The sequence below is a fragment of the Lipotes vexillifer genome, unplaced genomic scaffold, assembly GCF_000442215.2.
Source record: "Lipotes vexillifer unplaced genomic scaffold, Lipotes_vexillifer_v1.1 scaffold481, whole genome shotgun sequence".
In the NCBI taxonomy this organism is placed as follows: Eukaryota; Metazoa; Chordata; class Mammalia; order Artiodactyla; family Lipotidae; genus Lipotes; species Lipotes vexillifer.
Genome location: NW_006789873.1, coordinates 2626940 through 2638488, shown reverse-complemented (window position 1 = coordinate 2638488; position 11549 = coordinate 2626940). Strand labels below are relative to the sequence as shown.

General features: G+C 38.7%; 1 protein-coding gene across 1 annotated transcript; it reads left to right on the top strand.

Moving 5' to 3' along the window:
* On the top strand, positions 1-8995 carry MMGT1 (membrane magnesium transporter 1). Its single transcript, XM_007462898.1, has 4 exons — positions 1-393; positions 4163-4215; positions 6792-6895; positions 8502-8995. The coding sequence occupies exons 1-4, from the start codon at positions 315-317 to the stop codon at positions 8659-8661; spliced, it is 396 nt and encodes a 131-aa protein (XP_007462960.1). The 5' UTR covers positions 1-314; the 3' UTR covers positions 8662-8995.
* The last annotated feature ends 2554 nt before the right edge of the window (positions 8996-11549 follow it).

The window sequence follows — 11549 nt, the reverse complement described above, 5'->3', positions numbered from 1 at the left end:
CTCCACTTCCCCATTGATCCGCTTGCGCCTCTTCTTTTACACCGTCAGCTCAGCTCCGCCCCTCGCAAAGCAGCAGGGCGGCGGAGGCCCTGCCCCTCGGTACTCTCAGACTGTTTTCCGTGTCGCTTCCCCTTCTTCCCGGCATCCCCGTTTCCGCTTTCTCACGGCTCTTTGGTTTTCCCACCTCTCAGGCGCTTCGCGCCCAGGGGTTCACTGACGTCATCTCTCTGCGCTGCGCGGACACCCGCCGGTGGAGGAAGGAACAGTTCCGCCGCCCTTCGCTTCTTTTGTTGGGCTGCTACTCCTCCGGAGTCATGGCGCCGTCGCTGTGGAAGGGGCTGGTGGGCATCGGCCTCTTTGCTCTAGCCCACGCGGCCTTTTCCGCTGCGCAGCGTAAGTGCCTGACGGACGGCGACCGCTTCCGTGCGGGACTCCGGGGGCGGCGTGTGGGCTCACCCTTGAGGGAGTGTAGGACCGCGTGTCCCGGGAACGGTCATTTGAGACCTTAGAGTTTGGGGTGGCTGTGAGAAGCAGCGCGGGGCTCCCCGGTGGAAGGCTTGGAGTCTGAGTTTGAGAAGAGTGGGGCACCTGGGGTTGCAGCAGGGTTGGAAGAGGGTGTTGGGGAGAGGGCTCAGTACGGGACCGGTGGGCTGCAGGGTAGGCAGAGAGGGGATCTATCCAGGAATCCGGGACAAGTGATGTCAGATCCAGCGTGGGGCTGGCAGAGTTTCAGATCGAGGATCTCGGATGCTCATGGTCCCATGACAACTAGGTGGACAACGTCTTGGGCACTCCTGGGCTGTCCAGGCGGACTGACAAGTGACCATTTGCCTCAGGGAGGCACTGTGATGCGGGGCAAAGAGCACCGGACTGAGGGGCTGGTTCTTAAAAACTTGCTTTACCGCTAACTCTGTGACCTTGGGCACATCATGTCCCTTCTCTGAGGCTTCATTGAGGTGGATTTTAATTCTTGCACTTTCTATGTCAGAGAGTGATTGGGAAGTTTAAATGAAAAAAACAAAAGTGCTTTATCACACATAAACAATTGTATTGTCAAGAGGAAACTTGGAGTCCAGCAGAGGATGCAGTGCAGTGAGACAGCTGATCTGTTTTGAGGTCTACCTTCTCTCCGAGACCAGGAGTTAGCAAACTCTGGCATGTGGGCCAAATGCAGCCTCCCTCCTGTTTTTGCCATGAGCTAAGAATGTTTTTAGATTTTTAATTTGTTGGGGGAAAAAAGCAAAAGAATATAATTTTATGATCCATGACAGTTATATAAAATCCAAGTTTCAGTGTCCATCAGTGAAGTTTTATTGGCACACACCCACTCCCATTCGTTTAGGTATTGTCTGGCTGCTTTCTAAGGGCAAAGTTGAGTAGTTACAGTGGAGATAGTAAGGCCTGCAAAGGCTAAAATATTATCTGGCCCTTTACAGGAAAAGTTTGCTGAGCTCTTTCCTAACCTATAGAGCCCATAAGGGCAGGGACAATGTGTATTTTGTTCCTTGCTGTAATGTCAGTGCCCAGCACAATGTTCCCAACTAGGTACTCAATAAATTTGTTGAATGAAGGAAAGAAATTCAGAGTTGAACTTTATTCCTTTATTTGCTACATTACTTTCCATCTTCAGGAATAAAGTAGCAAATGAAATGTGAATTCCTCAAAGCTCCAATTGTTTTCAAGATAAAACGTTTTGTTCTATTTATTGTACATAATTAAAATGACCCAATTATTAAAATTACTTTTTACATACAGGTATTATGACATTTGTCTGGCAGAAATTCAGCTTTATTTTTTTTAAATTTATTTTGAAGTTTTAGATTTACAGAAAGGTTGTGAAGATAGTACGGAGAGTTACTGTATACCCCTCACTCAGTTTCCCCCATTGGTAACACCTTACATTACTATGTTATAATGTAACAACTAGGAAACTGACATTGGTATACTACTATTAAGTAAAGTCTAGCTTTTATTTGGATTTCACCAGTTTTCCCATTAATGTCTTCTTTCTATTCCAGGAATCAATCCAGGATATCATATTACATTTAGTTGTCATGTTTCCTCAGGCTCCTCTTTCTGTGGCAGTTTCTCCAAAGCTCCAATCTTGGATGACAACAATAATAATAGCTAACATTTATTAAGTGCTTACCATGTGCCAGGCACTGAACTAAGCATTTTACATGTATTATGTAATTCAATACTACCAGAAACCCTGAGAGGTAGATATTATTGTTATTATCGTCTTTGAAAGATGAAGAAATTGACATACTGCTAGGAAACTTGTGCAAAATTACAGAGATGATAAATGGTGGGGCTGGGTTTCAAAGACAAGCAGTTGGATTCTAGAGCCTGTGTGCTACACTGCTTGGTAAAATTCAGTCTTGAGTAATTGGTTGAAATTGCGCTGTGCTTAGGTGCTAGAAGGTGCAGTGATGTCCTGAGGGAGTTCAAAGTCAAGTGGAGAAAGAAGTGCATCAAGCAACAATCACCATAAAGTAATATAGATGCTATGCTAAAAGTATGTAAAAATACATGGAGATGGGAGTAGTCATTTTTCAGGGGGTGGAGGGAAGGGGTTAAGAAAGGTACCTAGAGTCTGGCTGATCAAGTGTGGTCTTTAGCCCAGCATCTTGGAAATCATCTGGGAGCTGGTCAGAAATGCAGAAATTCAGACACCCCCACCCCAGATCTATGGAGTCGAATCTGCTTTTTAATAAGATTCCCAGGTGATTTGTATGTACATTCATTTTAGAATAGCTTCCCTAGAGGAGATTAGGGTACAGTGGTACTGCGTCATTTTCTACAATAGACTTCAGCTGTAAAATCTTACTGTCCTAGAGCAAGGAGATAGATGACTGAAGTCCAACCCCTTCATTTTACAGATGAGGAAATGCCCCGCTAAAGCTGGAGTTAGAGTCAGATTAGGCTTCATGCAAAGAAGAAAGGTAGCTGGGAATTGAGCAGGCAGTAGGAAGTTAGCCAAAACCTATTTGGGTATTGGTTTGATTTTTCTTTTACACCTGTCCTTATGATGAAACCTGTGAGATAAAACTTCAGAAATGTCTCTAAACACATTCTCTTTTAAGAGTCAGTGCATGCTCACTCACAATAATTTGAGGTTTTAAGCATGTTATTAAGTAGGGATTGTGCAAGATTCCTCTAGAATTAGGATTTTGTGTTTTTATGTGAGGTGAGCATGCCTTGTGGCATTTGTCACTGCAGTGGGACCTCTTTATAGTCCTCATGTTGGAAAGAGACCAATATTTACCTTTGAGGCTAATTGTGTCCTGTCAGATTGTGGCAGCAGGTAGCACCCTGGGGTGCTGTGGCATGCTGGTCTTTGCTGTGACGAACTTTGTTATGGCAGAGCTCCTATCCTGTGTCTCATTTGATCCTCATATTCCCAATTTACAGTTGCAGAAATTTAGGCAGTGAAAAGATAGATACTGTATTTTTTTGATTCTCAGGCACATTCCACCTCCCACTCCTACATTTTAACACTCTGAAATTGAGATACATGTTACAATCCACGAGGGTGTCTTACATTGAATGAGATTACGATAAATTGAAGAGCTGGTATTATGATCTCGGCTTTTCAGCTTCCAAATCCTGATCCTTTTCCTTCATACCTTGCTGCCTCCTGAGGCTAAGGCAGTAGCAGAATTATAATTAAATCATAGAAGCAGCAATTGATGTCCTGGAATTTCTCCTATTCCAACAGCCCCCAGCATATTGTCTCAGGAAAAACATTTCCATAACAATATTACTTTGTCCATATTATGTGATGGTGGTGCTATTTCAGAGTTGAGATTTTCTGTAGACTTAATTTTTAAATAATTGTGATTTCTTTGACCAGTTAGTGAAAGAATTTCAGAGAATTCTAGTTTTCCTGTAGAAAGAAAAATTATGTTTAGGTATTTCTTCCTCATATTTGCTCACTTTTCACTCTTCTCCTGTTTTATAAGGTGACAAAGAAGGTCATGATGGGAATAAAATAGTTCAAGATCAGACTGACTGCCTTAGAAGATAGAGGTTTTTGAGGAATCCGGGATTAGCATTACTTTTTGTAGCACATGTCAGTTGCTTCTTTGGTATATAGATTTGCTTGCATTTTAAGAAAAATGGGCTACAATTTCTTTAATGGTATGCTTCTGGTTTATAGATCGTTCTTATATGCGATTAACAGAAAAAGAAGATGAATCACTGCCAATAGATGTAAGTTGGTCATTTATATTCCATTAAAATATATATAACCGAATCACTTTGCCATATACCTAAAACTAACACAATATTGTAAATCAACTATACTTCAATAAAAAATATATATGTATATATTTTAAAAATCAGCCACATAGCTTAACATATATTTTAAAATTTTTTTGGTTTTTTATTCTCTTAATTTTCCAGAGATGAAATAGCATATCTGTTATCTACATTTTGTCACTCATTATAAAACCCAAAGATTTGGAAACAAAAGATTTCTGTTTGGTTTCTAGAACTTAGTTTATTTTTTTGGCCATGCCGCGCAACTTGCAGGATCTTAGTTTGCAGGATCTCAGTTCCCTGACCAGGGGTCGAACCCGGGCCCCCTGCAGTGGAAGTGTGGAGTCCTAACCACTGGACAGCCAGGGAACTCCCTAGAACTTAGTTTATAATAGTCTTTCTAGAAGTTGCTCTGTCTGAAGTCTGAGATGGACTTAAGTTGATTATTTGACTTTATTTTTTTTAAGAAAATTCCTTTTATACATAAAGTTTAAAAACAAGTAAAACTAACAAAACATTGTTTAGGGACAGATACATAGGTGGTAAAACTAAAGAAAAATAGGAAGTGCTTTTTTTTAAAGCTGAAATAATATGTGAACTTCACTCACAGTTTTTGTTTTTGTTTTTGTTTTTGTTTTTTGCGGTGTGTGGGCCTCTCACTGTTGCGGCCTCTCCTGCCGCGGAGCACAGGCTCCGGACGCGCAGGCCCAGCGGCCATGGCTCACGGGCCCAGCCGCTCCGCGGCATGTGGGATCCTCCCGGACCAGGGCACGAACCCGTGTCCCCTGCATTGGCAGGCGGACTCTCAACCACTGCGCCACCAGGGAAGCCCTCACTCACAGTTTTTTATCTTTATTGGATTTTTGTTTTGTTTTTTTTGCCTGCACCGTGTGGCTTGCGGGATCTTAGTTCCCCGACCAGGGATTGAACCCGTACCCCCTGCAGTGGAAGCATAGAGTCCTAGCCACTGGACTGCCGGGGAATTTCCCCTCCCCCCCTTTTTTAATCTTTATTAGATTTTAAAGAACAAAAGTAGTAAGTTCTTTGTAATAGAATCAACCAGTAAGTGTCAAAAGTAAAACTGACCCCATACAATTAAAAGAAAAAAACTGACCCCATTGCTCACAATTCTACCTCTACTGCCAACAGTTTGGAGTATATCAGTAGTTTAGTTTTCTTCTATGCATAAACAACATTATCTTTGTTTGTGTATGTATAGTTTTACGTAATCAAAACACAGAGTGTTTCTTTTAAAAAAGTTATGTGTATATATGTATACTTTCATAACTAGCTTTTTATTACTTAACAATTTATCTTGACATATTTTCATGACAACTCATAGATTTACCACATCCTTGTTAATGATGCCTATGATTGTATTGTATGAAATGGGTCTTGGTACACTGGTGGTAGGGATGTAAACCAGTATAACAGATGACATTAGATTTTAGTTTAGAAAGAGTAATAGCTTGTGGCTAATTTTGACTTTGTCATAATTAAAGACATGGTAGATGTGGCTATTAACTCATTCTCCCGTCACCTTTGTTTTGTGGTAGATGTGCGCACACACACACACATATACACACTCATTTATATGTTTAAAATAACTTTCTTCTGTTTACAAATGGGAAAATTTGAAAAATACAGAAAATCACAATCAAGAAAATAAAATATGCCTGTAATCCCATGTTGGTTAATATCAAACATTGCAAGTTTTTGCTTGCAGAACCTCTTTGGAAAGCAGTTTTGTATTACCTAATAAAGTTGAATTTGTGTATACTCTACGCCAGTGGTTGCACTCCCGTGTGCTAGGAGACATACACAAAGATATCCATCCTGATGTTGTAGAAGTCACAGACAGGAAACAGCCCACATAGCCGTCAACAGTAGAATGTATAAATTGTGGGATTTTCGTGTAATGAAGTACAATGAAAATGAATGGATTACAACTATGTACTTCAACAGGGAGGAATCTCACCCAAAAAAAAAGCTCAAATGGGCAAAAGTAAGCAGTGTATGTTTTAGAGGTACATACAGAGCTGGTAAAATTATAAATAAAAGCAAGGAACTGATTAATAAACAATTGGGGACAATAGTTAACTGGGAGGGAGGGTGAAGGATATAATTGGAGAGGGGTACCTGGGCCTTGAAAGGTACTGGTAATGTTCTATTTCTTAAGCTAGGTGGTGGCTAAGGGGTGTTCTTTTTATACTCTGTGATATTTAACAATAATACATTAAAACATTCATAGTTGCTCTTAGAAGCTGGTAATAGTTGATAACTGAGTTCTGAATGGCTTGGTACCTGTTTTTGCTATTTGTGCAAAACCCAGAAGTATCTTTGCAGCCGATTCACAGAACTTATAGAAGATACTGTTTTGTCTGAGTCCAAATCATTTAAAGTGAGACTCCTTGATAGGATCTAGAAGAAATACCTGTTAAGAGGCTAGAAAGAGTTGGAGAGAAAATTGTAATTTTTTATAATAATATTTGTATGTTGTTTAGTAATTTCAATCTTTATACTCACAGATAGTTCTTCAGACACTTCTGGCCTTTGCAGTTACCTGTTATGGTATAGTTCATATTGCAGGGGAGTTTAAAGACATGGATGCCACTTCAGAACTAAAAAATAAGTAAGTCTTTTCCTTTTCATAGGCATTTAATTTCGTGGGGGTTTTGCTTCATTTACATAATTTAAAATCTTTGTCTTTTATGGTACATAAAAGTCGGTTTTGTTTTTACATTTCGATTATGCAGTTTGTATGAGTAATGAGGTAAAAAAATTGAGGCAGTGTTTGATGTGACAGGAAAAATGGAAGTTGAATGACAGATTATTGACATTAGAATAAGATGTTATGTTATGGTTGCTTAAAATTACTTGTTGGCTGGTTGGATAGATAGGTGGATGGAAATAGATATATAGGAAGATATTCCCTCAGGAATTTTTTCCTTCTTTCTTCCCCACCCGCCTTGCTTCCCCCTCTCCTTCCTCCCTCCCTTCCCTCCCTTCCCTTTTCCTCTTCTTATCCTCTTGACCCAGCTTAATCTTTGGAAGATTAAGAGGTTTTCTGTTTCCTCTATCACTTGAACCTAGTCTGTGACATAAACTCTGCTCTTAGGCCCTTTTCTATCCTTGGACTAAAGTATATTTGTTATTCTGCTTTCTTTTTTTCTCCTATACTACTTCTAAGCTATTTTCATGAGCTTTGCTTGCTTTTCTTTTCCGTATTTCTGACTTGCATAAAATCATCCTTTAGCTTTATTCAATTCCGTCTCTGGACTTTACCCACCTTCTTGATCCTAGAAATTTTAACACAGTATTTCCTTAGAAGAATTCACAATAAACATTTATGTGTTAGAGGAAATTCATCCCCTTTTTACTTTTACTTTTTAATTTACATTTTAAATAGTCACATCTCAGGCTTCCCATTTTATGTTGGGGTATGCTTGGATTTTCAGGTGGGCTGACTTTGAGATTTGAGTTTTTATCAAAAGAAAAGTTTTCTTTCCTTCCAGGAAATTAATATTTAAAAACAAACCAATACCAAAAGCCATACACTTAGGTGTTTGTGAACTTTTTTTAGACTGCATATATCTCACTGGAAAGATGAAAGGATACTCCACTATCACTACCCACTACAGTTCTTACAAAGAGTGTACCAAGAATCACAGGCAAGGGGTTTAGAAAGAAAGAAGTAAAACAGAATGGCATTAAGTAGGTGGTAGCAAAATACATGAATTTACTAGGTGGTAGCAAAATATACGAGTTTGGACAACAGCAGGTACAGAAGGGCCAAAAGGAATTTTCCGTTGTACTTGATTCTTGGAAGACAAATCTGTACAATTATCAGATGGCTTGAATAGTGAGGGCCAGGTGAGAATAATCAAAGTTATAATCTATGTACTGTTTTTTTTTAAGGACTATTTGGCATGGGCTAGTGTTAGATTTATAGAGGTGATTAAAGTTGAGCAGTTATTTGTGTTTTCATAGGCATCTTGGAAGGAATGCCTGAATTAAAAAATTTGAGGGTTTTAAAGTTGCATTTCCGGGTTTCTTATTTTCCTTGTACAGGAAGAAAGTGAGATACAGTATGTTTACCAATTATAGTCTGATTTTATGGATTTAAACTTAGTTAAAACTATAACCCATAGCAAATTCATAATTTATTAGAAGCCTGCTTATTTTCAAATAAGCTTTTATAAAGGTTTATCTAAAATTGATGCTTTTTTTCTTTTAAGGACATTTGACACATTAAGGAATCACCCATCATTTTATGTATTTAATCATCGCGGTCGAGTACTGTTCCGGCCTTCGGATACAACAAATTCTTCAAACCAAGATGCATTGTCCTCTAACACATCATTGAAGTTACGAAAACTTGAATCACTGCGTCGTTAAGATTTTTACAAATTATAATAACAGAATAGGACAGGACACAGAGCTGGAATATTGGAGTTTGGGGTACAAAACACTCCCCCCCATCAGTATTTATATTGATCTTTCAGACCTAATTAAAAAAGTCTATGACCCTTGTTTATACACTGTTAATCAAATCATTAATGCAATATAAGTTATCTGTGAAATGAGTCTTTGATCTTTCATAGAGAGAATTCTTTTTTCATCTAAAACAAATTCACATGTTTTGTAAAAGTCACTGTTTTGAACACGTTTCTTTGAAAAATGATGGTTTTGTAATTATTTATTTTCTTAGATTTCTTTTCTTTTGCACTACAGTTTTTAGGATCCTTTTGGAGATAGTGTGACTACTGCATTTTGCAGCGTGAATGATAGTAAAATGGTCTTAAGTTCTTAACAACAAATGGACTTCTCTAAAGAGACCAAAATGGTGACTTACCAGTTTTTCTTATGCCCCCTAAAAAGTGGCTCTGCTTCAGCAGATACTTGCCAGTTTTTAATTTACCCATTACTTCCCACCCTACCCTGCTCCCATATACCTCCTAACATCAGTCTTGTTTCATCACTTCTCTGGGGTTCTGTGTGCAGCGAGCAATTTTTGTGTCAGAAATCCTTTGTCATAACAGATATACTTAACAAACTCAGCTTGCTGTAAAGCTACTTGTGTTCTCTTCATTTATTGGTAAAAAATGCCCCGAATTGATTATGTAGTGTAAGAATAGTTGAAGATAGACCAAAAAGACCATCCATGAATTAATTATCCTGCCTGTGTAGAAGAATAGTAATCACTGAGGAAAACTGATTACTTGTCATTAGCCAGTTTAACTTATTCAAAATCTGTTATTTTATTGCATACTAAACTAGTGAATTAGTAAAAATAAAGGAAACCTTCTCATTAAAGGTAGACTTCAACGGAATTGGGCCAAATATGTTCTAAATATTTGGAACTCATGTCTTTAAAAATAATTAAGGTCATTGAAGAAATTGTTTCATAGCTTTTGATTTGTTTTCCATCTTCATTGTATGTTGCTGAAGGTGAGGATGAGGGTACAGAGAAGAAATTTTTTAGAAACAGTAATTTCAATTTTAAGGGAATTTGGCTAGCTCTTTGATCTGCAGGAAGCTTAACATTTCTACATTTCTTCGTAGAAAACATTGCTTTTGTTGAATCATACAGGTATGGGAACATTGCTTTTGTTGAATTGTGTAGGTATAAAGGGAATAACTATGCAGATTTGAAAAGGAAATGTGCTTTAGGCAAGAGTCATGAGATGTCCTTATCCTTGAAGGCATTTTTTCCCATTAGTAATGAACCTCAGCTCTTCTCTTCTGCCTGGTAACACAGCCTGAAGTACAAGATTATTTTGTCATTGGGTTTTTATTCATTGTTTAATTTTGTTTTGCCAACCCAGTCTGTCTGTGGAACACTGACTCTGCTCTCTAAGGAGAACAAAGTTAGAAATCTGTTGAAAACCTAAAATAATTTAGAAATGAGTTTAAAATGTGAAGTCAGGGGTTAAAGTGGTTGTATTTAAATCAGAACAGTGTATGAGAAACAAGCTCCTTACATCAGGCCTGTGTACCGTTTCCTCAGGTATGACTTGATTCGCAAGAGCGTCTTATTTTCTTCTCTTTGGGGGCCTGTCTTCCTTTCCTAATATGTTTTAATAATAACTTTACTGAGATATAATTCACATACCTTACCATTCACCCATTTAAAGGGTACGATTCAGTGGTGTAATATATTCATGAAGTTGTGCAACCATGATCACAGCGAATTTGAGAACATTGCCATCAGCCCAGAAAGAAACCCTGTGCCCTTTAGCGGTTACCTGTCTTTTTCCCCCAATGCCTCCCAGCCACTAATCTACTTTCTGTCTCTGTAGATGTGTCTATTCTGGTCATTTAATATGAATGGATTCCTGCAGTATCTGGGCTTTCATGACTGGCTTCCCAAATATGGTTTTGTTCTATGTGGAGTGAGAACTTCTCCTCTTGAGAACTGATTGCTGTAAAAGGAAGTGGTTTGTAAAAATCAGTAGATGTAAGGAGGGAGGGTCACATACCTAACGGGTTTCTCAGTCCGTCTTATGCTGAATAGTTTTTTTCTCAGAGCCAAGCATTCATGGTATGTTACTACTTATAATATTTTTGTCTAGTCTCTAGAATGGATATTGATATGGATAGCCCAGTCAGGAAAGTCCTGCTAAATATGATGCCAAATAACGTGGCAAATAATTGACATAGCAGTCTTCAGTTGTGTCTAATTTTGCTAGGAGCTTGTATACCTCTGGTCAGGTGAGCTTCCCAAATTTTTTCTTTAATTTCCTCCAATGAATTTATGCTGTCTTTTAAAAGTAGGTACCATAGGATTTGGGTGATTTGGGTGCTTCATAACAGCGCTAAATGGATTAAGTTCAGAATTCTATTTATACCACTATGAGGCAGTACTAAGGTAGCCAAAAATGTAGTCATGCGAGCTAGTTAAGCCTGCAGTTGACTGTGATTTCAGTGACATTCAGAAGTATGTACTGTTGAAGGCTCTCTAGAATATCGGAAGACTTAATGACCAGGGAGCCAGCCAAATGCCATTGGCCCTAGTGGGCCAGCTGCAGAAAATGCAGATTGGTGAATTAGAGACTGTGATGCTCTGTAACTCCCTAATGATTGTTTTCTAAGCATTGTGGCTTATTTTTGAGTGGCATGACAGCATCCCCCTGGTTGTATGTGGCCTGTTTCCATGATGTATTGAGTAGTGTTGTTTGTTGTGAGCATCGATGCCTGTAACACCAAGCTAAACACATTCTTTTGGATATGTTTCCTCTCTTTAAATGACCTTGCCCTGTCCAATAAATAAATGATTGTCTCAC